The 27,299-nt window shown below is 34.5% G+C and overlaps 1 protein-coding gene across 1 annotated transcript in view; it reads right to left on the reverse strand.

Moving 5' to 3' along the window:
- LOC149285175 (low-density lipoprotein receptor-related protein 1B-like) overlaps positions 1–27,299 on the reverse strand; it is a 366,729-nt gene that overhangs the window by 131,894 nt on the left and 207,536 nt on the right. Inside the window, exons 26-32 of the mRNA XM_089495720.1 lie at positions 26,759–26,923; positions 25,901–26,145; positions 18,869–19,000; positions 17,325–17,552; positions 16,387–16,561; positions 13,998–14,092; positions 10,195–10,344 (exon numbers count right to left, since the gene is read on the reverse strand). Of these exons, the coding sequence (XP_089351846.1) occupies positions 10,195–10,344; positions 13,998–14,092; positions 16,387–16,561; positions 17,325–17,552; positions 18,869–19,000; positions 25,901–26,145; positions 26,759–26,923 (1,190 nt within the window). The remainder of the gene's footprint in view (positions 1–10,194; positions 10,345–13,997; positions 14,093–16,386; positions 16,562–17,324; positions 17,553–18,868; positions 19,001–25,900; positions 26,146–26,758; positions 26,924–27,299) is intronic.

The following is a 27,299-nucleotide window of genomic DNA, read 5'->3' on the forward strand; positions in this document are numbered from 1 at the left end:
AATAGTAATAATTGGCAAACTTGAAAGCTCATGCAGAGACTGTGTTAGGATCACAATGGCAATGTTTTCCACGATTTAGTTACAATTATTGGAACAATTCTTTACGTAACATATTTTTCCAATATGCATAGAAGCTTATTTGAAAACTTGAGGGACATTTAAAAGACCACCACTTTATCAGATGTACAAACTTCCAATTCTATAAACACATTCTTGCAGAAATACAGCCTATATAGTCAACTCTAGCCAGGTAGAATATTTCACTTTACAGGACCCTAATTGGGCTAATTCTGACATTTTATTTTTCTGATATAGTTATGAATTAGGGGGAAAAAAAACAATCCCTGTGAGTTTGTTCTGTTAAAATCACATTTTCAACAAGAAAACTTTCAGGTTGGACCCGGAGTCTCCGAGTGAAGCACTGCTTCCCCAGGTCTTCGGGTCAGTTTTGTCAATCATCAGGCAGGCAAGTGGTGTATGGTCAACGACACTATCTGTCCAGGTCCCACCACTTTCCTGGCCAAACCACCCCCCCATTACAACCTACTCTCCCACTTCACACCCACTTGCTGCTCACTACAGTCTAATTATTGTGGGGTTGGCATTTTGGAGAACTGTTAAACATGTGACTAGCCCTTTGACCCCCTCCCCCCCAAAAAATAGCTAGAGCTTTAAATAACCACCCATTGGAACTTCTCTGCTATGCTCACAATGGAATATGTTAAACATGTGATACAATCACCGCCATAACTATGCATTATGCAGGGCCAATTTAACCATTCCCTACGAAAATACTTACCAGCTCTAAAATTTCATAATTAATAATTTAAGACTCCGTCTCGCGCCGACTCTTTTCTTTTGCCTTTTTTTTATTTTTTTTTAAGAAAATTTCCCTAGCATCTTTTTGTCTATGTAAATGTTACCATTATTTCAGTACATAACGGTTACAGTGGAAACCTAAATTTTTTAAATTTCTCACGTTTCATAAATTTTTAGAGAAAAAGTAAATGGCACTTAAAGTTTCTGTTACCAAAGCAACAGAAAAGTATATCTCGCTGAAAATATTCGGTTTTGTCCCACAGAATCGATTTTCTGACATTTCTAGAAAAATTCACTACATTGTCCCTCTATTCTTTTTACAGTAAGTGTATTCTCTGCTTTCATTAGTTTGCAGGGATGCTTCGCAGGTTGACACAGACAAATGTAAAATGCTACCTTTGGAGACAAGAAATAAAGAGAAAGATGGCAGGTTAAATGAGATCATACTGACCAAGATGGATCAGCGATGGGATATTGAAGTCATAATAGACCAATTAGTCATAAAGTTGGGCAAATATCTACAATGGCAAATGGTAATGAAATGAATAGGGATGTCATGATGCACAGCTAAGAGAATAAAACAGATACACAAATAAAATTATGTAACTGTTGTAGAACAACTTAGATCAAATATGATATCTACACACCATTTGCAAAGAAGGTTAAAATTAAATTCAATATTCTGACATTGAGTAATATGCGTGGAAATGGAGCAAAATGGAAACAATTCTCACTTGGAATGATGACAATGAAGTTATATATGAAATTAAATTTGGTGAAATGCATAAGAGATTATTCAGGTGACAATGCCTAATGGTCGACTGAAAAAAATGTATTCACAATCTTAAGGCTGATTAGTTGATAAAAAAGAATATTTTTTTATAGTTTTTTAAAAAAATTATTATATTATTCTGAACAGAAATTATAAAATTGCCACAATGGAGAAAAATAGAAGGCCAACTTTTTTTATTAATTTTATTATTTCTTGCCCGTTGTTGTCCATTGTTTTCTGTGTTACCTGAATTAAAGATAGGCTGCTTTGTTACTAAAAGCTTTCAACATAAGAAAAGCTCCACCCCAGGATAATTTCTCAAAAATTGGACCAAGGGATAGGATTCAAATAAATCACCACGACAACTGTAAATATGGGAAAAAAATTCCCGGGCGGAAGGCTCAGCTCTACGGATGTTGGCAGCGGAAGACATTTACACATAATTCAGTAAATTTATAATAGGTAGAAGCTGGTAAAAGCTCTCCAAAGTATAATTAGATTATCTTATTATATTTTAAAATCATTTTGAAATATGGAATTTGTTTAATTATAACAATGTAAAATAAATGAATAACTACATTTGTTTACAAAAACAGTCTAATCTGCTTTTTTTATTTATTTACTTTAAACATTTTCTTTAAGGTTAAATACATTTAATATTTTTATTTGTTAAAAAATTTTTACTATATTTTTTTTTACTTAAACTGGTTGTATAAAATGTATTCATACTAATTACTTGACCCCAAAAAGTCTTGATTGACCACAACTAATTGGGTGGTGTTGTGACCTTAACAGCAAGACTAGTATTTCTCCCCAGGCTGGTGACCATAAATATGATGATTATTATTATTATTATCTTTTATTTATATAGCGCCAACAATTTACGCAGTGCTTAATACAATACATATATTCAAGGGGTATTTTAATATAATCAGAGAAGAGTATTTCACCTGCCTCAGGATTTTTGCCATTTATTTTAAGGTAATCAATTAAACATTTATTTAAAGGCATTCAAGTTATGAATCATACAATTTGAATTTATTTTTTGCTTTCAAATTTGGGTTTTTTCATCTTACTTCGATTTAAAAGAGCAAATATAAAACGGATCGTATAATAAGAGAAGCAATTAGCCGACATGTACTCGGCTTTGTTTTTCTGCTTTTGCATTGCGTTGCTTCACAGCTGTTGCGTATCTTAAATTTTAGCAAAGAAAACGAGTCTGTTACTTAATAAAAGCATTGGTAACACTTTCATGGTACGGAGTCGTTAACCTGCGGTAACATCTGCACTTTGTTAAAATTGGTGTTGAAATAAACACTCGTAAACAGCATCCAGGTGTAGCCATATGTTACGCGAATAGAACACAAGTGCACAAAATACAATTACATTTATTCAAATCACCATTGACTGTCGTATATATTATGACCGTCTTTTAAAGATCGAGTGCACCTACTAGCCTTGTTAATGAATTACGTTTTGCTATGTTAAAGCCATTTAATAAAAAATAGCATTTTTTCTTACGCGGCTGCTCCTTTATGTCCCAGTCTGTAGAGCGGGATGCAGTCTATAAACTCGATAGACCATAAGTTCTCACGTATTAATTATTGATACATATAGTATGATGACAGGTTGTCAAACCCAATCAAAAAGGACCAACGATATTAATCTTAAAACAAAATGAAATATGTATATTCTATATGACACACTGCAGGGCTTTTTCGTTTTTGCCCGTTTTGTCTTAATGAGCTGGTAACGTGCAGGAGATTGGACGCTACTGGCACCAATATGCCCAAATATCTTGCAATTTATGTTTCACATTCTAGAATCTAATATATATATATATATATATATATATATATATATATATATATATATATATATATATATATATATATAGTTATGTCTTCTCTAGTTCTTTCAAAATCAGTTATTAGTGAATACAGAAGGGGTTAGGTCATTAAAATAAAATCATGATCTAAATATGATTATACTGCTCTGTTCCATTTGCCTATAACTCACCCCATTTATTTCTTATTTGCTGCCATAGCAACCCCTTCACACGGTGGAATAATTGATGAGGATGATCTTATGGTTGGTATTACTTCTTAAGTCTGCTTATTATCCAATAACACTGCGAGAATAGAGATTTTAGAAATGATCTAAAGCAAAAGTGAAGTGATGTTATTACAGGAGAACCGATGGCTACATCATGCTTGAAAATGTAACATGCAATGGAGGTTAATTATTTTCCGTATTCTACATGAAATTAATATAGTGTTGTCAGAGTAGCCCGAGTCCGGTAGTGGAGGGGTAACGGGCTTTGGAGTGGGGAACTCTTTATTATGAGCCAATATAGGCCATCATAGGGTCAAACTCAGAAATGTCAAGTAGCTGCTGCTAAAGCAAATTAATTATCATGAACTATTAGGAAATTTATATAGTTTATTTTACACAATATATGTTTTTAAAGGAAAAGACTGAGCGTGTTAGTATTTAGAGACGTTTAATATATACATATACTGTTTATGGAAAAATGTATTGGGACACTTGAGCATTGCCTAACCTTAGCACCTGACCTCACAAATGCTCTACTTGATAAATTGGCAAAAATTCCCACTGAAATACCCCCAAATCTTGTGGAAAGCCTTCCGAGAACAGTGGATAAAGCTGCAAAGGGGGGACCAACTACATATTAATGTCTATGTATTTAGAATGTGATGTCATCAAAGTCCCTGTTGGTGTAATGGTCAGGTGTCCCAATACTTTTGTCCATACAGTGTATATTGTTGATGCTGATTAATGGCCCATCATATATAAATGTATATGAATAATTTTAATTTGCACTGTTCAGGGATGTTGCCAGCCCCATGCCAGAGGATCCCAAATACTAGAGTGTATATTAGACAGAAAGCAAAAATTACACTGTATATATTATATGCATAATGTAAGTTCACGCGTTATAAAGGGTATGTTTACAATGTGTACACAGTCTATAGATAAATAGTTCTTCCGAAGTTAATATAGGCTTTAACCTCACAATTAACACCCTTACCAGTGTTAATATCACAATAAAAATGATGTTGTCCAACATTCGTATTACAAAGATTTACATCCTACAACCAGTTTACCTTTTACATATTATAAAAATACATAATAAAATCCTATGGAAGGCTTATACTTAACTTAACTACATTTCTTCAGAATATATTTAATTCAAATCAGGCAATGGCACATTTTAGATTGCAGTTTTATTTTTTATTTTTCATGTTTTGAAAATAAATTTTCATTCAAAACATCATGTTTTCCACTCAAGAATTCAAAGAGCACTTGCAAAAAAAAAAAAAAAGAAATAAAATAACAAAAGTTAAAATCATTACCGCTCATTAAAATAATTTTGCCTTTGACACATTCGGTAATTAAAGTTCTGATCTAACGCAAAACATCCGACACAAGTACATAAAAAATAATCAGTCGGTTCCAATTAAGGAAGGGCAAATGAAACATTTGGAATATTAAACAATGTAGTTATTATGTTTATGGTGGTATAAAGCTTTTATTGTCTATAATATTAACACAACAAAGAAAATATATTACTAAAAATAAAAAAATATTCGTGTTTTGTCTATTTAGAAAACCGTTAACAATGTTTTGGGACAAGTAGCTTAAAATTAACATTGCCAAACTACCATTGTATATTTTACTTCGGAGATTATGAAAAGCAGTTTTAATGTGGAGTTTGATGGGCAATTAGTTTTCATTAATCGTGGTTTGAGCACTTAGAGGAGACAACTATGTACTTACTTAGAGCCGGGCATCTTGCCTAGATATATTTAATATATTAGTGTTAACATAATGAATAGTGTAATAGCAATTAGAAGACTGATGGTTTAGAAAATTTAGGTGTATGTGTTTCATATTAGTTTTTCGAACTCGGCTGGATCTCTCTGTGGATCAGTTATTCAATCCAAAAACACACATATGAATCACTGACCACATATAATAGTGATTAAAAATGTCTATTTTTGGCTTGGAATTTAAAAGGCTAGTAATGCTTAAAGCTAAGTGCGGTTTAATAAGCACAATATGTCTACAGATGGTCAAATGCATAAGTAATCTGTCTGGAGTTTGCCTATTTTTGTTAGGAAATTTACCACATATAACCACAGATGGATTTGGGATATTTCACAAAGTCAGGTTTTCCAAATGTGTAGGGTGGGCTTAGGATGGGAGAGGAGCTGGAAAATGTGTAAGACTTGACTCATGACGCGTAGGGTTGAGTTTGCAAGACAGCGCCCAGACTTTTCTCTGCATTATTTACGGGTCAAACCCAGTGAATACCTTCTGCAGGAAGGAATGCTCAATGAATCAGTGATGTGACATTCATGAAATCTCCCCGCAATGCCTATTCATTATGGAGGGTTACCTCAGCCGTTCTTGCAAGAGAAGCTTGCTGGGGTTAGTCCTTCATAAGACATTGTAACGTCAGTGAGTTGAAATATATAACTTTTTCACCAGAACTTGAGCCTAACATCTAGTTTGCTCAGGAATTTGATGAGAGGATGGGTTCAAATTCCTCTTCTCCTTTCTTTAGACAAGTAGGCATGTGATACGAAACAAGTTTTAGATGCTCACCAAGGACAGACAGCTGCGTTATAGCTATGGTGCATCCCCGCTTGGGAGCATCTCAAGTTTAAGCTCTCTTGTGCCATTACAGAGGAAAAAATCTCCATCAACAAATGGATCCTGTCCCAAGGGCAGCCCAGAAACGAAGAAATGTCATTCTTGGTAAGCATCTCCAATTAATTTTGTATGGTTTCCATGTATGGGGATCTCTTGGGGCTCACCCTAAGTGTAAAGATGAGTCCGTACATGGAACCTCCCTTGTGCCTAGAGGGATACCAACCAGATTCCACTGATGAAGCCTGTGAAGGTTGAAACATACATCTGCGGTTGTTGGTTCTCTCGTCCAATAGAAATTTGCAATGCATTCTGAACAGGGTATGAAGCCGCTGTGTGTCCTTGGTGAGAATCTCAAATTTATTTTGTATCGTAGATAAGTATGTGACCCGCAGGGTCATGTTATTATTTCTAGAATAAGAATAACATGTATTGTGAGCCTATCTTGCACTACCAAGTTTTATTGTGACCAGAAATATAAATACAAAGTTCAATGACACATTCTGCGGATACAGATATTTCTAATTTCCACCCTCGAACTAAACAGAATCTCTATTGTTCTAAACATAAACAACACTAACATACATACTAACATACATACTTTACCTATCATCAACTGTACTGACATCATGGATAGCAACAATCGCACAGCAAATTATAATACATGAAATAAAAAAGATCATGTGATACATTTTGATAAGGCTTATTACATGAAAACAGTTATTAATGGGATTCATTATAAAAAAAGAAAAATATATATAAAATATATTAATATGTGCTCAACCAAAAAAAAAGTACCATCATTCGGTTCAAATATTGCCAAGGGTTATTCTCAGCAAGATATTTTTTAATAGAAAAATAACAGAAAGCTTCCCACAGCGCAGAAGCCACACATAGAGAGTTTCCCTTTGTTTTTTTCAATAGTGACAAATGGAGTGCAGTTCATCAACTATCAAGCAGAATGTACTTATGATTCCAAAATGCACCGAAGAGCAGAGCTGCCTACTGGGGGCCACGTGTCAAGCTGTGATTATCAGCCTCACACTGTTTCCCTGTTACTAGTTGCTTTCGTATTTTATATTTCCCTTTATTCTGTTTTCAAAATATTCAAATTTTTAGCAGGCTTCCTATGGTTAACTTCACCTCAGCGCCAAACCGTTTGTTTTTATGAAATATTTTCAATATACATATTGACAAAAGCAATAATTTTGGAGCTTTTATTTGGTGTTCCAACATTTGGTCCAGACAGGCCGACAAGAACCCCTACCTACATTGTAAATTATAGTCTACTATTGGTGTATTTAATCATGCGCAAAATCTTACTATTGTTATAAATCTTATATTTTTTTGTGTAACAAAATCAGGGTCATTTTAAAAAATAGATTTAATAATTACATTTGGTTAAAAAAGTATAAGCGGCAGAAAATGCGGGGCAGACATCAATTTTTTCATATGTACAAGTTTTCGAGTTTAAAAAAAAGAGTAAAATAACTTTGATGAGTAATGGAACTCGGACCAGTGTATTCTGTAAATTAACAAATAAATAAGGGTATTTCGGCTGTATATCATACTAGAATGTTAGAATTCAGGAAAAGTTGGAAACATTGAATTTAGCTCTTGGAAAGAATATAAATGAGAGACTATATCATGTCCTTCTTTTTAAATTCTTCTTCTTTTTTCGTAAATACCACACCGGGTGCCTGATAATTCTGATTTTATCATCTTTCATTAAAAAGTCACAGCTAATGGTCAGCATAATTAAAACAACAAAAGTTGTTTTTTTGTATTTAATTCCAAAAACAAAATGAAATATATTAAATAAATCACACAAATTTTGCATTTAGGGAATTTTATACTAGAACATTTCAAATGATTGATATATCCTCCTATCCAATATAAAATGACTTAAAAAAGATGTTATAATTTAAATGTTTTATTTTATTTTAGAATTAACATACCGCAAAAAAACCAAAAAAACATAATAAAAAAAATAAAAAATGATGCTTTAAAACAACATTTATTTAACCAAAGTAAAGGATAGCTTGTAATAATTGTGGCAACTGGTTTCTCGGAAACAAGGGAAATGGTTGTCTTTTTGTTTTACGCGTAAAAAATACAAAGCCATTCTTTCAGTACCAAAAAATATATTCAGTGTACGCTTATTCCGAATCCCAAAGGCAAGCTGCTCATCCTGGTTACTCTAACTGTGAAGCTCAGCAAAACCTTTTTTATCTTAGTAAAAAAAAAAAAGGAAGTTTTGATTCTTGGAAAACAAAAAAAAGAGAAAGCAGGGCCAAACGGTCTTAATGATTCCCATCATTAAGAAATGCCAACTGGTCCCTAAAGGAAATGCCTACTCCTTATTCCGTTAGTATTGATTTAAACAAAAGGCTCATTTCTTTCCCAAAGATAATGTAAAACCTACATTAACACACTTAAACAGTAGTAAATATTTCAGAACCGTTAAAAATATACAGCGCATGTTTTTTATATTTCAGTAACGAGCAAAATAGGAAAAATATTCAAACCAGGTGCTGTATTTATTATAAGCAGAATCCAAATACCAGACGTGGGTTTTGGTGCTTACATTATCTAGAACAGTTAGGGTTTATTCGCTAAAGGGAGAATTTGCAGGAGAGTTCCGGTTTTAACTCTCTCTTTACTATGCATTATGAAGGGCCAACACCTCAGTAAGAAGGTCTGAGCTGGCCCTGTATAATGTATAATTCAAGAAACCTCACCAATGTAACTGTTTACAGTTGAAACCAAGCTCTTCGTGCAATAGAATGGGATTGGCCCTTCATAATGTATCGTGTGGTCAAGGACCTGGAAAATAACCCCTGTCAACTCTTTTTAGTGAATAGAATCCAGGTTCCCTCTTACTTCCTCAACAAACCAGGAAAAAAAATGAATTACAATATCATGTGTGTGTTAAATGTATGTGTGTATATATATATATATATATATATATATATATATATATATATATAATGTATATAATGTTAAACGTATCCTGTTAATATACCGGTACATGAGTTCTCAAAGTATTCAAATATATTTTTTTATAAAATCTCTTTTCTTAAACATTTGGCCTCAATTCATCATTATAGTCACATGGTGATACCAATGGGGGAAGTCCAATTTCAAGCCTTAGGACACAGCAGGCATGCTGCCTTCCCGATAATTAGAGCCAAGATAACTGGTTAATTATTATTAATTAGAGGAATTATTGGTAGCCCATGAGGACTGAGTTTGGGGCATCCAGATGCAGATTACATATTTGTCTGTATCGTGTCTTGATTAGAATTCTGCATACACGATCTTTCTGAAGCAAACTAAATTTAAATTCCTTGCTTTGGACATATTTTTTTTCCTGTCACTACCCAACATTTCAATAAAGGTTAAATAGGCCAATTGTTTCTTAAAAAGATTTTATAAAATAATTTTTACAATTTTTTTACAATTTTGCTAATTTTAATTACCCTGCAGAAATTCGCTATAGGTGTCTTTCTTTTAGTTACATTTATAAATATTACAATTTGTTTTTAGAAATTACTATTATGGGGATAATAAAGTAATTAAGCAATTATCGGGGTAAGTGACATTACAATAAATTCATAAAATACAAAAAAAATCATTGTATAAATTACATCAGTTGATGCTGATATAATACAGTCAGAGATTAATTATCCTTCCATGCAATAAAAAAATAAATAGCGATAAAATAAAATTTGCCACCATACATTGTACCTATATGTTTTATGATCATGTTAATCCAAATATGTGTTCAAATTCATTTAGCCTTCCATTGTAAATGAAACTATTTCACTAAAAGGGGGGAATGACTTGACTGTGCAATCAACAAACCTCAATTAATCAAGAAACAATCAATACGATATCATTACAGATTACAAAACGCCACTTACCGACAATAGTTAATGCTGTCGCTTTTGTTAATTCTTCTTTCAATGACTCTATTACTTCCAAATTAGTGCCATCCAAGTTGCATCTACTAATGGTTCTATTTCCCGAACTGATCCAATAAATCTTGTCGTCTCCATAGTCTATTGATAAACCTACAAATACAACGTTGTGATTAAGCATTCTGAAAGTATGCGCTCATTGAGTCATCTTAGATTTATTGCCAGGCAAATACAGCCGTTTAAAATGATTCAAACAAATAGTTTAGCGCATAATTGAAAGTTCTAAAAAAAAAATTTGGTATATTATTTAAGATAAATGTTGATTAAAGCACAAAACGTCAATCTATCATCATGGCAAGATATATTTGTTACATGAGTGGACCTTAACATGGCTTCATAATGGGGGAATATTAAAGAGGTACCACAGCCCAAAGATAAGTATAGAAAAAAATTCTACTTGTAATTATATATACATATAGATATATATATATATATATATATGATAATAATATATCAACAGAATTACCGCTATTTAAAGATACTTCTTTTTGGATATGATACCGCAATATCGGATGTGATGGTTAATTTTGTTGGAGTTATTTTTTTTTATGGAGGGGGGGTGAGACAAAAGTCAAATATTTATACATGAGATCTAACTCTTTTAAATGCGTCTTTTTGGTAACACAAAATATATATTTTGGCATGACTGGTGCATTTCAGGAAAAAGTAGTTGTTAAAGCGTTAATACAGTGGCAACATTGTATTCTTGCATCCCATTCCCACCTGAGACACCTTTCTAAATCTCCCCATATAATATATATAATATACATATATATTTTTCCCAAGGCATTCAAATATATTGTGGGTATAAACGTGTGCGTGGAGGATGCCGACGCTATGTTGTTCTACTATTATTCTGTTGCGTAAATACACTGGTAAATTAAACTTTTGATTTTACACAAGACTGCATTAAAGCTTCTACAACTTCTGTAATTAAAACCTCCCAAGATATATTACAAACATCTTGGGCATATTTAATTGGCAAATAATTATGAGATGGAGCTTATTAGAGTTTTTTATCACTGTCTGGATTTTGCTTTGGGCTTCATATTAGAGCACGAATGCCTTCCACGCTCTTTTCCCCCGCAGTTATACCAAAGTCATCAACGTAACCAAACTCCCAATTCTCAGGACAGTTCTGCACTCATAGCTCATTAGACACAATCAGTTTCCAGGTCAATTTCTTTACCACTGTCATTTCAGCTGTTCATTAACATGTCTGATAGGAATTTGATTCGTCTCACAATTATTTATTTTGTTTGTTTGTTTTTTTACAATTATACGCATTATCTTTATAATTTATACTATTTCTATAAAAATTGGGTTATTTGGTTTCATTTTTTTATGTAATTGGTCCTAACCAGTCACCCTTTTCTGCTGCTGTAAGGACTTAAACCTTAATCATTGGTCGTTGGTCTCGTCTTAGATTCAGGAGCCGTATGCCTATCCCATGCATATTTAATACCCTCACTGTATTACCCTCTACCACTTCTGCAGGAAGGCTGTTCCTCTTATCTACCACCCTCCTTCTCCTTCTTTGTTAAATCTGTTTTTGTATTTAAATGTTTCTATCTCATCTCCCTTTCTCTTCTCCCCTTGCAGTGGTGTCATTCAGTGCCTCTTTAGCGGAAAAGGCCCTTAATGTTCAAGCACGTCCACAGAATCATAAACTTATTTATAATTTAATTGCCAACAACTAACTGGACCATCTGTGATCTGGTAACCCCATGGGAAAAGCAGGAATTATAATTCATTCATTGCTCTTCGCTTGGGTGGTAGAAGGCTCTGTAGAGCCAGATCTTCTAGGAGGACCAACCTACTGTATCAAGAACTAAAATAGGCTACGTAATCAACCTGGCTAATGTATTAGTTTTTCTTCCTCTAAAACCTGTTACCTAGAAAAAGTTTGTTTAAAAAAAAAACTAGTATTATTGTTACGGGTAGACACTTATTATTGACACCGAAGTAAATTTTTCAAATTGACGGGTAGTCTTCGGCAGATCACGCTTTCTTTATGTGTGTTTAACATTCAAAATTTAGAAGGGGTCATTCAGCACTTGATAACGATCATTCTTGCGCGGTAGAATTCTAAGAATATCCGTTACAGACACAGCGAGTTGGCTGTCAGAGACTAACAAATCCTTGATTTCTTCTAGATTAAGTTTTGACAGGTATGACCTAGCCAGGGGCAACTCCATAGTGAGTCAACTCCATCGCCGTTTAAAACAGCATTTACTGTAGTTAATCCCTATCATTATGTCTGCAAATTGTGTTTTTACGACATTGCAATTCATCGGTATTTATTAGGATATGCTCCGGCATTTTCATAGCGCAAAAAAAGGAGGCTGAGAATTATATATTGCAGGATGAATGGCTGAACCATTGTTTTATCAGAATTATTGTCCAGATTTATGTGTTGCTAATATCATATATTTTTCAGTTTTTTTCTTCTTAAATCAGGATTTGAGTTCGATATATCTGACCGCAAAAACATAAATTAGACTTTTCTTTTGCAGTGTTGAAGAATGACGCGATCGGCCATAATATATGGTCTCAACAATCTAGTTGCAAAAAGATCGTAGGCATAGAAGATTTATATTATTGTTAGAAATGATAGCGCTGATGATCCAAAACGAGAGAGTTTTACTTTACTGAGAGGGAGGTAGAGAAATGGAACAGTCTCCCAGCAGAAGGGGTAAAGGCTAATAGAATGAGGGAATATAAACTTGCATATTGCTCTTAAATCTAATGTAAGACCGAGGACTGATTAAGGTCTGTGTCTTAACATTAGAAAAAAATAGCAGTCTCGATGGGTCATATAGTTCTTATCGTCCATCGGATTATATGTTTCTAAGAAGTTCCTGCGCTCTAGCATGTAAGGGCTGTGATATCTTTTCTATCAGAGCTCTAACGTTTGTTTTACGTTTGTAAGACGTAAACTGAGCACCGACCAGGGAAATTGCCTACAATTAGTATCAATATCATAAATGTTTATATTATAAAAATCTTATACTATAGGTGGCAAAGCCTTAGGATTTTTAGTAAATGCATTGGGTCTGACTCCGGGACAGAGTTTCCTCGTTGGACAGAAAGATCTCTCCAACTCCTCCAAGAACATGAAGATCCTTATCCCACCAGAGTAGGAGACACCTAACCTTCTAAGGTCCTAATCCTTACTATTCACATCTTGGGTATATTAACCAATGAATACATGTGCATTCAAATGGATATCTATGTATTCACATTCATGTTATTCATGGTTACAGAACAATGGATGATAATTGCACAGCTGGCACCGCAAATACCCAATGGGTTGAATATTAAAAAAATAATAATAATGTTGCATCATGCTTATTATTTTTGGGTGAATCTCCATAATAAAATTCATGAGCTAATTTTTCTATTTGAAAGATTTGTTTTTCATAAGCAACATGAATTATCTTTTTACTGTCCATATGCCGCTAATTTGCCATTTTTTGGTAGAATTTTTTAGCTTGTCATATATTTATATATATATCACATTTTTTAATATATTTTATTTGTTTGTTAAAGTCATCTGTAAAGCATATTCAGAATTATATATATATATATATATATATATCTCCTTATGTAATATGTCTTGTCAAGGTGCCTTATCCCAAATAACAAAGCACTTATAGATTATAGAATACACGTCAAACACATTTATGCAAATTGAACATATTAACATATATAATATCAATATCCCAAATATTAAAAATATTTACCAACTGGTTCTTTTTGGTTCTGAAACAGAATTTTGCTGTTACTGCCATCCATGTTTGCCATATTAATGCTATTCCCATCCATCCAGAATATTTTGCTTAAAATGAAACAAAAAAATAAATAAATTAGGTCATGCAACAGTCTATAATAGTATATAATAGTATTATAAAATATTCTAACAATGGCAATGAGTTTATTTTTCTTCTGTTACAGAACATTCTATTTATATTCATTTGAATGCAGATGAAACATTCCTCACAGTTCTAGATGCTTAATCTAAACTATATTTTCAGTACCGTTGGCTGGAATTCATCAAACCACATTCTAGCTATTCACAAAATGTCATTGTTTGATCAATTTTGCCTTGAAATGGAAAAATATGTACCTGGCAATAATCATGGCAAGAATTCTACTATTGTAAGAAAAATATTTTTAGGAGGTCTTCACTCAAATGAGCTTAATGGGCAAAAAAAAAAAACCTTCAACCATTAATGGCAGTTTGATTCTGGAAATTATTTTATCTATAAATTATGAAAATTTATTTTTTTCTCTAATATTTTAGGAGCTACTTCGTGGTTAATATTTAGTTAATAAGTCGTACCCATTCGTGTGGTTTATGCTCACTCAAATATTGACGTTAGTTGATTCACCAAGCCAAAGCTGAAATGTAAATTCTACTGACGGGGGATTTTAAAGAATATTGGCCAAGACTAATATTTAAATACGATTGGCACGCTTTGTCGCTAATAAATATTAATAAAATGAACGAAAGAAAAGCCTCCACTCTATGAACAGAGGAACATCTGCCTCGTAGGATAAGATAAAGATCAGGAACAGTTGTCTATTCATAAAATCGGTATGAGGAAGACAGCTCTCCAAACATGTGTCAAGCATCATTTAGACACTTGTATAATAGGTCAGAAATAGCACATAAAAATTAGAGAGTCATTCTTCAGAAACCAGTTCTTTTTGGAAATTTAAAAAAAAAAAAAAAAACATCAGACAGGCACTCATTAATTATCCAACGTGCCAGATTCTTCATTTGGAACCAGGATATAGCTCATTAGACTGTGACTCATCGACAGATCAACATGACATTTAGTATAAAAAAGAAAAGTTTACAGATTTCTCTTTTAAGTTTATTCTGTTAATAAACAGGTACTTTAATAGACTTTATTTTTCAGCTTGGATAACAGGGGGACCATAGAGAAGATATTCGCTGAATACATAATGAAAAAGATTGTGAACCTTTTTAATTAATGCAATCCTTTATATTACTGTAGGGTTAATACAAATGTTTGATGCTACCAAACAGTTTTAGTACTCAACAGTTAACTACATGATGTCTACTTTGTAGACACGTGTCAGCTTTATAGATGTGTCACCAAAACTCAATGAACATGACTCAATAACTCAAAAACTACAGTTTGTCACAACGTGTTTCAGGATAATAAGTCTGGACTTACCTTTTTTACTTGGGGTGAGCCCCAAGAGATCCTGAAGGGTAAATGCCACGCAAAACAAATTTTAGATGCTCACCAAGAACGGAGAGTCTCTTCATAGCCTGTTCTACGGTGCATCTCTGCTTGGGAGCATCTCAAGCTTTAGCTGTCTTGTACGATTACAGATAAACAGTCAACATATCAGTCTGATTTCAGAACTGTAATGCGTTGATCTTTGGTGAGTTTATCTCAAAGTTGTTTTGTGTGGTATTTCACCTTTCTAGGATATCTTGGGACCAAACCCAAGTGAAAAGAATCTAGACTTGAAGGATACCAACTAATGGGGCTCATGAAAGTTCAATCCTTCTAGTTGAGATACTTCTAAGTGGAGATACACCACAGGACAGGTTATAGAACAGCAGCCAGTCCTTGGTGAGTTTATCCCAACGTTGTTTTGTATATAAAGACCCTTAATGAGTTTTTGGTCTCAACTTTTAGACATATGTCTACTCCATACATGATCAAATTCCCAATACAGTGTCAAACAATTCCAATCCTCCTGGGCTCCACTTATCAGAACTGTACCCAATAGTCTAGGTGAAGTCTGATCAGAGATCTGTGACCTTGTTAAGCAGATAAAACCTTTTTAGTGCTTTTACTTAGTACGTAAAAAGTGGACTTGTTTTCCTCACCAGAAAGCACCGTAGGGATAGAGGCTTTGGTTAATATAATGCCATCTCTATGGTATAATTATTATTCCCATAAATGTGTTACAGCAAAAGTTAAGCAAATGTGAAATAATGTGGCCATTTATTTCCAATGGAGAAAAAATCCATTATACCCATGTAAAGGTCAAAACAATCAGTGTTTTGCACCTACCCCATTAGAGAAGCTGTGTTTTTAGATGACAGTTCAGAGAGTCCATTTAAAAAAAATATATATACTTTACCCCCTGACTGGGTGAACTGCTAGACTTTGAGCTCTATCAATCCCGTGAATGACTGATGTTTTCAGAGAGCCATCCAATCTGGCCACATTGATTTGAGTTTCATCAAATTCTGAACTAATCCAGTACAAATTTCGAGATATCCAGTCCACGGCGAGCCCACGGATACTGTGGATATCTGAAACACATAAATCAGCAAAAGGAATGTCAACTGTGTCCCTCAAACAACAAAAACGTTATCGTGCAGCGTAATTCAATTATCACTTTATTATTGCCAAAAGAACGTACAAGATCGTAATCATAGCCCCTATCGGCTCTTTTTGGATGACATTAATAATCATTAGCGTCTTGCTGCTGAGCAAGTAGAAATCCTGCAGCAACAATTATTAAATTACGCTTATGGTCAATAATAATTCACCAGAATGCACATTGGGAAAATAAAAATTAGACCTATAGACTAAGAACACCCAAGTCAATAAATGTGCAAGTCCAGGTCTAATTCCATGTTCACATATCTATTTCATGTCTATCTATCTATCTATCTATCTATCTATCTATCTATCTATCTATCTATCTATCTGTCATCTATCTATCTATCTATCTATCTATCTATCTATCGATCTGTCGTCTGTCTCTCTTGATACAATATTGTATTTTTCAACAGTATGCTCTTGAATTCTATATTTCAATATACAGCAATGTTTTTATAAATATAGTCTAGATTATCCCATATCATAATTGTCACAAAACATTGTATTTGTTCTTTTTTCACTAAACCCAGCAAGTAGAGAGAGGGGCTACTGTTTCACAATTAAGATCAAAGCATATATAATGCCTACGCAGCCTCGCAGCTTGAAACGTAAAAATAATCGGTACATTTCTAGTTATTTATTCCAAAGATAGAGGACGAAATTGATGAAAAGTTTGAAACACAAGTATACCTCCTGAAATAACTGTCTCCAGACCCGTTCCGTTTATGAAGGCTCGTTTGATTGTCTGAGTCTTTATATCAGTCCAATATAATCGTTCCTCGGCTGCATCAAAATCCACCACAGTAACATCATCAATGTCAGGTACAGTAAAAGCGGTAATAAAATTGAAGTATGGATTGTCAATGTCCACTCCCCGTATCTCTGACCGCCTGGCGTACACAAGAAATTTCTTCATTTCTGCAACATAAAAAAAAAGTATGATCACATATATACCTGTCTCCGTGCCAAGAAGTTTAGCACATCATATTGCCATACGGTTTGTAAACCACTGGAAGAAATGGGGTTAACCCTTTACATGCCAGGTGTTATTCGCCTTACAGCGCTGAAAGGGTTAATTGACTATTATTTTTCATTTGGAGAAAAAAAAAAAAAAAAGGAGCTAAAAGTTGATGAGGATAGCCAAGACAGATTAACAGGTACTGTTCCACTTATACATACATTGTGCCCACTAAGATGTTAGCATACCGGGGAATTATCTACATTACAACAGGATAGGTAGAACAGCACCTTTAATGTTCTTTTAAATAAATTGTCAGCGTTAACTTCAATTCTATCCCTAAAAATTCCAAAAATCACTGAAATGCTATTTTTCTGTTCTTGGGTTGGGTATGAGTGGCATGTTAACCCTTTGTGCGCTGGTACAGAACATATTTTGTGCGGCGCTACTCACTGGCACGCAAGAGGGCAACAACACACATGACAACTCCTACATGTGTCCTTTTTTTTTCTTTTGCAAGAAATTCTAAACAAATAGCCTAGTTGTCAGACAACTGGTAAAAAAATATTAAGAATGCTCCAAAATAGCTTTCCGACTCTAATAACGTAGGAACAGGCTTAGAAAATATAATCAGGTCCTGTAACAGCAGGGTGAGCTGTAATTTAACAAACTATGAAAAATTCTCAAGATACAATATTTACTGTCATGCGCCGTCCTAGCTTACAAATCAAATATTTATTGCATATTCGTCAGGGCCATATTCATTTTTTTTTTTTAATTAACATATCTGTATACAATAAAATATGGGGTTTTCTGGATGTTTAAAAATAACCACATGATCCAGCAATAGACATAAGCATGAGAAGTATATCGGTGGGCCAAAGAAATGTTACATTGTATATATTAAATAAACACAAAAGGCATAAATCTGTGAAATTCTAAATTACGTTCTAGAATTTGTTTATTGTTAAACATATTGCTATGATTCAAGAACCACCTGCTGCATACCTGTCCGAGAGCCGTCTTCAGTTCTGATGGGAAGTAAATCTAGTTTTGTGGAATTTCTACTCCTGTGCCTGCCATTACTTGATCATATTAAACAGGCATTGCCCTGGGAGTTTTGGTGTCCTAGGTAAACCATGTCTCTTACGCTCTTATGTACTAACATAGAGTCCTGGAAGAGAATCCGGTGGTGGAGCACCTCGCTGGCTCGTAGGCTAAGACAGCGGTCTAGATTAAGTAGATGGTAGGTCTGACCCTGGTCTGAAGCTCTTACCTTGGCACGTCCTTTTGTCTGCAGATAACTTCATTAGGTGAGGACATACACAGGCTGCGGTCCTGTTGAAATTGATCAAACACAGATGGGAACACGGCCCCCTCCCATTATCAGCAGCACACGGATTGGGAGCTAAAACACAGCAAACGAAGTCCATTAAGAATTTTTACTTTCAGAACTTTCTTCAAGTGCAAGCATAATTTTTCGTCACCCAAACTCTCCTGCAGTTGCATGTAAAGCAGTCGAGACGAGTGTTAGCATTTGTGCAAATGCGAGTAAGCAATGGTGATTTTTTTAAGTTGTCCCTCATGTAACTCATGTACAGACAGACCCTGACTGGCCTTCTATTAATGTCCAGAGGGCCGCTAGCCGACAGCATCACACATTCCAGCCGCAGATCAGGAACCGCAGCATGGAGCCACCGGCTGGATAACGCAACGTGAGCATAAAAACTCACGAATAGATGATTTACAATGATAGCACTCCTAGCAATTAGTGAATACACTACAAAGTTTCATATAAACATATTCATCTAATCATATTCATCTAATCATACAACAGTTTGAATCAGAGAAAGACGCTTTATAAATGCACGTGAAAGTAGTGATATTTAACAGTTGAACTATAATTTCTCTTTCATGACTTTTCTCTTTAGCTGAGCCTTTGGGTTTGAATATACAGTATGTGGCTATATATCCGTACTATAGACCAGAAGTAAAACATACTGTATAAACACAATGTATAAACATATATGAAATAACCAATATTGTTATTTCTCCTATTATTTTTTTCTTTCTTGTTTTGTTCACCTCTCTGTCTATTATACGTAGTATTTCACTTTTATACTAGAGCGAACATTGTATTGATTTTCTAAAGAAGAGAACATATAGCTTTATTTATTATTCCCAGTGCCTCTTAAACAATCGATGGATCATCTCACAGTGAAGACAAACCAGACTCTGCTTCTACAGAATGTATATAACTGGTATGATTTCAATAAATTGGCACATTGGAGACGAGCAGGGAGACTAATACATTTATTATATTATATATGGCCAAAGGTATTGGGACACCTGACCAATTATGACTTTGCATTCTTTGCATTAATATGAGGTTATTCCCCTTTTGAGGCTATAACAGCTTCCACTTTTCTGTGAAAATATATTATGTTTTGAGGTTGAAAAAAGCTATTTTAAAAATTCATTTTTATGACATTTTATGAATGAAATAGAATTAGGATTAGTGATAATGCAGCACTTATGAGACAAATACATAAAATAATAATAATTATATATTTTGCTTCTTAGAGTGAGACAAAAGTGGGTCTTTGTAACATGATTATGTAGCATCATATGCAAACTAACAACTACAAGGAAGAATAATGAACTTAGTTGAGATCCACTAAATGTCATGGGCATGGACTTTAGGTGCCCTTTGCAAGTCACTGAATTTGGCTATGTTTGTGTCCGTGCATGTCTAAATCCTGTATTTTTATGTACACCTGACATTCGTAACATACACATAATATATAATAATTGTGAAAAAGCTATCCAATTACACTTTTTTTTTTTACAAACACTGGCAGCTGGACTCTTGTCAGAGGATGACAAGTTGGTGGTTGACATTTCGAGTTAGCACATTGGAGGACATGCCACGGAGGTAATGAAAGGAAGAATATTGCTACTTCTTGGTGAAATATATACAGTATGAGATATTTTCTGTTATAGGAACAGAAATCCTCAACATGCTGTCAGTTTACCCATAGCTTCTTGGCATAAAATGACCATTTTGAACATTTGAGCTTCTAATTCTTCTCTGGTTCTTATAATCTACAAATCCCCCCGTTTATTCTAATACGGTCAATGTACACTATGTAACATTTATAAAACACACAAACAAATATGGATACAATACTTTCATATACCCATTTCCTGTATTATTAATAATATAATGGAAGATAACAAAAATAGGTTGTTAATATAGGCAAGAATAGCTAACATGAACAGGATTTGGCCAAGTAGACAACTCTGACTGTTATATATATATATATATACATATATAATTGAAAAGTTCTTTGATTGACTTGTATAGGCTCTGGTTACACAAGCATCTAAGAGGTTAGGCTAAATATACCCTATTGTTAAAAATTGACGGGAACTCTTTGAGAATCTATGAAATTAATGAGTGTCTTGCAGAATCTTCTAATAAGTGTCCTTTCATTGCTGCTTTCATGATTGATTTTTGCTATGAAACTAAACACTTCATTGTTACAGATACTTAGGAAGAAAAATTGTATTATGCAAGAAATTTTATGCAACCCGAGTTCATGGGCAAAAATTTCCATTTACATCAACAATGTTTATTTTCAAGGCTTTTTGATGTTATGATCATTTACATCTGTAATTCACAATGTTCAATGTTTTTTTTTATTATTATAGATACTTATGGAGCTTATTTATATATCAAATTATAATAAACTTGGTGTGCAGGCCCGTACTGCCCATTTGGCACACCAGGTAAATGACTGGCTTTACTCATAGACGGCCGCTGACCTTAAAGTGACAGGGCACCCCGTCATTGTCAGTCCAGTTGGTGCATCTCTATGTATGTATATGCAAATGGTTAAATTATCAACATTTTTATTTACTTGTGGGTATTCCTTTATACAATTAAACGCGTGTATTCATCTGTCGTACTTGTGGTGTGGCAATACAAGGCAACATTGCAAAAAAATATCATTTAACAGTAATGAAGATTATTAAAAACTACACTTTATTTATCTTTAAGGTTTAAACAGAAAAAAAGGGAAAAAAAGCAGAAGATAAATAAAATGCAAAGCTTCAAGCAAAGGATTAACAGGGGTGGGAAAAATTAAACCTTGTTGGAATTAATGAGAAAAACTCATTACACATTTACATAATGTTTGTAAAAATATGGTGCTGGAAACAAGCAAACATATCTGCCCTCTGATTGTGCCCCCCCCCAGCACCAACAAATGCCGTATTTGCTCGATTATAAGAAGACCCTGATTATAAGACGACCCCCCCAAATCTGAATATTAATTTAGGAAAATAAGAAAAAGCCTGAATATAAGACGACCCTATAGGAAAAAAGTTTTACAAGTAAATGTTAATTCATCTAAACTATTTTTTTTTAATAAAAGCTATGATTGAGAAAAATATTTTGGTTTTATTTCCTTCTATTTTCCAACTTGCCCCCCAGTTATGCACATCTGCCCCAGAAATGCCTTATACCCCCTATATGCCACTGTGCCCCATGATATGCCTTTTAACCCTCTAAATGCCACTGTGCCCCATGATATGCCTTTTAACCCTATATGCCACTGTGCCCCATGATATATTCCTTTTGACCCCCTATGTGCCACTCTGCCTCCAGAAATTCCTTATACCCCTATATGCCACTCTGGCATTTAGAGGGCTAAAAGGTATATTATGGGAAAGAGTGGCATATAGGGAGGTTTAAGGCATTCAGGAGGCAGAGTGGCATATAGAGGGTTAAAAAGGCATTTCTGGAGGCAGAGTGGCATTAAGGGGGTTAAAAGGCATTTCACAGAGCACTCTGCCTCCAGAAATGCCTTTTTTATGCCCCCCATTTACCCCCCCCTCCCTCCCTCCCTCCTCCTCCTCCTCCAAACTTACCGGTGCTTCTGACTTCCCTGTCATGTAGCCGGGGCAGCGTGTAGATCCCACGCACTTACGCTGCAGCCGGAGATCACCGGCACCGGTGCGGGGAACTCTGATCTCTGACAGCCGGGGAAGGTCTGCGCGATGGACGCAGACAACCCCCGCTGCTAGCCACACCTCCTTCCTGCTGCAGCGGAAGTTGTCTACGCGAATCGCGTAGACATCTACACGCTGCCCCAGCTACACACCGGGGACTCAGAAGTACCGGTAAGTGGGGCGGGAGAGGGGGAGACAGGAGGATCCAGGTCCCCTGCAGCTGCGGGGGATCTGGATCTTAGTCGTCTCATAGTCAGACCTTTTTGAGGTCTGATTATAAGACGACCTCGATTATAAGATGAGGGGTATTTTTCAGAGCATTTGCTCTGAAAAAAACCTTGTCTTATAATCGAGCAAATACGGTAAGTAAGTAGGACAATAATTGGCTAAAAAGAGAAAATCTCTCCCATCTCCATTTCCTCCCCAGATGCATGATTATGAGACATAATCCCATTTAAATGGACAGTTCCACTTAGTTTGCAATATACAAAACCACCCAATGCTCCAAATACATCCTACATTTTCCAAGCTGCCAAATAAAGGGCCAGTTTGTCTGCTCGCGAGTTTTAAATTGATTTTTTAAGAACTCAGTAAAGACAAACAACTTTTTTCTTAACTGTATTCCTAAAAGAGATACCCATAAACATGTAGACAATATACAATATGGCAGCTATGATTCTTTGGCCAGAGTCCAACATTATACAAGAATTATACAAGCCGCAGTTTAGGAGCAGCTGGAGAGCTGGACCTGTTGTTTCATTCTTGAACTATACAAAAATAAATGAGATAAAAAACTCACTTTTTGGCAAAACTCTACAAGCTCACCACACAGCCTTGACCTTATATAATGTTATTTGATATTCAATCACAAACCAGTCGGCACAGAATAATGAATCTAAATTCAATAATTTAACTTTTGGGCATTTCGTTATCATGTCTATATCATCATTCATATAATTCACTTATCCAGGTCTCAATAGGTAATTTGAAGGAAATGTCCCCAATGGTCCAGCAATATTCTTCTTCCCGATTGCTTTCACGTTCTCATCTTAATAGTATACCTCACTGTCAAATATTCATGGACTTTCACAGAAATACTGATAAAAATGCATTCCTGTGAGACATGGTTAACGTTTGGTACCATCAAGTTATTTTGAATATTTTTTCAAGTTTTCAAGCTATAAACTTGGTTTATATTGTTTATATTTGTGTGATAATCATTATCATAATAGTTGTAATGTATAGCTTGCTCTAAAAGATGACCAAACATGATGTAGGGTAATCCAATGCCTGATATCTCACAGATATATATATATAACAGAGAGATTTAGACAAATTTGGAGATCAGGCAGTTAAAAAACAGATTTGTTTCAACACAGAAAAATATAAAAATACGAATTTGGGAAAGAAAAGTAATCATGCTAATTTTATGTTGAATTATTGGCACTTTATTCTTTTTGAGGGCCCCTGTCAGTCTATAGGGCCCTATTAGATGACATAAAGATTGACACACGTATAATAAAGTTACAAATCAATTGTATTCCTCTTTTTGGTTAAAAACCCAGGATCACCCCTACCCCACAGCATAAGGATAGTTAATATAATTCAAATGTGTCTATAGATTAACATAAGTCATTGTAGTCAAGTATTATTTGAAACAAGCTAAGAAAAAGGCACTTTTCAATGCAGTTACATGATTTAAAATGAAGACGATTTACATAAATAATTTAGAGCCAAACCTTATTGAATGAAAAATAAAAATCTGTTGTGCTGCCTCAACTATTTTGCAAAATGCTATTAGGTTTAACAGCTGGTCGCGTGTGTTTCTAATAAATTTGTTTTAAAGATCATAACATCAAAAAGCCTTGAAAATAAACGTTGTTGATGTTTGGTTTGATTTATGCAAATATACGCCTACGCTAATAATTGGAAAGCAAATTGTCTATAAGATGCAGGGGTAGATTAATATGCCGCTGTCAGAAATGATTGTGGCTGGTTAACATTTTGCTAGCGAGTTAGGTTTGTTGTAAGTCTGTTGACCTGGTACCATGCCACTGCCATGTATGTGCTATACATTATGTAGAAATATAATATATACATGTAGTAACTGCTTCTCAATAGGTCAATGTTTTCAAAGTGGAAAGACAAACCTAACCTCCCCCTATATTCAAGTCCAATTGGCAGTGGGGTTTTTACCTTGGGCATTGCCCTAGGACTGAACCAGGGCTCCATCTGCTGCCGCCATCATCACTGCCGAGTGCCGGGATATGACATCACAACACAGCCCTCCATAGCATAATCTGGCTAGTTAGGAGGATCAGAAATCTCCCTTGTAATTGGCCCATTGAGCAGCGGTGCATCAGAGGGGCCTGATCGTCTAAGGGGCATTTTGTATTGCTCCAGGGACGCCCGCCGAGGCTTGTTGCGTTAGTCATAAGCCTAGAATATAGCAGAACCAATGTACTTCAAACTAAAATTTGGGGCTTTCTCCTTTGTTTTCATTTGTTTCATTTGGGTTGCTTCCTTGTTGGTAAAAATGTTGGTCTTGTGTGTAAGAAATTCCCTGAGTTCCCTGTTTCTTTTTTTTTTGGGAAGTCCAACTAATAACGTTGTATCAATTCATATAATATAGGCCCAAATTAAGAACCTAAATTACAAGACCTCGGTTTATCTCCGTACCGACTGGGTTAATTCCTGTACCGTAGAAGTGCTCAGACTGACGTCTAAATAAAAGTATAGGTGGAGTGATGGCAGGTAGACAAAATGAGTGTATAATCTGAACTGTCTGCTTTAATAACACCAAATTTTTGTCTCACGAAGTGTCAGCTCAAAGACATATAATTACTGCAATATAAATACACAAGCCTACGCTAGAGAGGATTATTTTAGAATAGAGCAAATTGAGGAGAAAGAAGAACACAGAAACCTGATCTATCCATTTGAGTTTTTAATGTAACAAAAATACTTTATATTTACCAAGAAACCTCATCATAAGTTAATGTGTTCATGTGATGTAGCTATATGTATATCTATGTGTATATCTATATGGCAAACAGCTTAGAATGTTTGAGTATACCGTTTTATATATATATTTGAACATATTAACTACAGAAGTTGAAAAGTCTGTCTTCTGAAGATTAAGGAGACTAAGATGTGAAACGCTGAATGTAATATATGTATATTTATATTTTTTAGGATTTTATAAATAAACATAAAAGGAAAAAAAAAATCTTTATATCTAAAAAAAAAATGTGAATTTGTGAAGACATATCATGATTCAGCTTTTACTAACCGTGTGGTTGACGGCTCGGGTGGTAAATCTGTATGTCGAATGGTTGTGCGCTTGTTTTCTGTATCACACTAACGTTGTGTCCCGTCCACTTGTTGGCTTTTGATAATGTATTTGTCCTCCAATCTGTCCAATAGACGTCACTCCCATACAATGAAACAGCAAACGGGTGCGATAAATATTCATGGCCTCTTATGATTTCCCTCATAGATGTTCCGTCATATAGTGCTGAATATATAGCATCAGATCTAGAAGTAGGCAAACCCAAGAAAAAAACTATATATATATATATATAACCTATGATTTTAAAAATGTTATAAATGTGTTTACTTTTAAAAAAGGCATTCATTATGTTTTCACAATTTTTTTCTTATAAACAATAAACAAAGGTATAGATAAAACAATAAATACATGTATTTACTAGAAAAGCTACAGGTACAAACAAATAAATAAAATAATAAACACAAATAAGCTGAAAGATGCTATAATATTTGATTTTATTGAAAAAAGAGATGTTCCGCTCAGTTAAAATATTAATTTGTTAAACAAATATACCTTCCCATCTGTCATTTTATTTTTTCCTTGAAATCACACAAAATCCAAAAACATAGAATATTTTAGTTTCTATGGCAACAAGCTATCAATACCTGTTTTTTTTTTGTGTCACATGACATTAAAACATTTCCTGAAAAATGAAGACCACATCAAAGTGTGCCAATGATTTAAAGAATTAATTTTAGAACGCATTTGATTATTTAACAATATTAGGAATGGTGTTTCAAGTGGATTTAGCTACACGAGTGTTAAATTCAGCAGAGTAGGTGGAACCGCACCTTTAAATGTAATATTAAAGAATATTACCTGGCATCAGTCCAAACAATTCTCCTTTCAAAATGATCAACCGTGAGACCATTAGGCCAGGCTCCACTCTCCATATCTTTGTAAATGATCTTTCTACCAGCTCCACTCATTGAAGCCGACTCAATTCGCGGAAAGGCGGCATCCCAGTCTGTCCAAAAAAGTATCCTGGAGCCGAGAGATAGGACAACAAATTAAAAGGCAAAAAATAATGATAAAATAGACAGATTTAAATGTATCACAGTGAAATATTTATAGATCAGTATCTCATGGAGATGTAACGTAACTCAAGAAAAAACCCAGAAACCATACAGTTATAGATGTGCAAATATAATGATCCCTAAATGCATTTTAAAGATAAATTCAGAGATTTAAGCCATAGCTTGGATTTCAGCCTTATTGTATTATTAATGGTCATGGCTTAATGTTCAGATATCATCAAAGTGAATAACGCCGTGCCACATAAATGGAGGATTGTGCATTCACAGATAGATATTGGTTTGTTCTGTTGATATTGCACTATACTGAGATTGTGAAATTATCA

The sequence above is a fragment of the Sceloporus occidentalis genome, unplaced genomic scaffold (assembly GCF_023333645.1).
Source record: "Sceloporus occidentalis isolate IW3139 unplaced genomic scaffold, rSceOcc1.0.p SCAF_83, whole genome shotgun sequence".
In the NCBI taxonomy this organism is placed as follows: domain Eukaryota; kingdom Metazoa; phylum Chordata; class Lepidosauria; order Squamata; family Phrynosomatidae; genus Sceloporus; species Sceloporus occidentalis.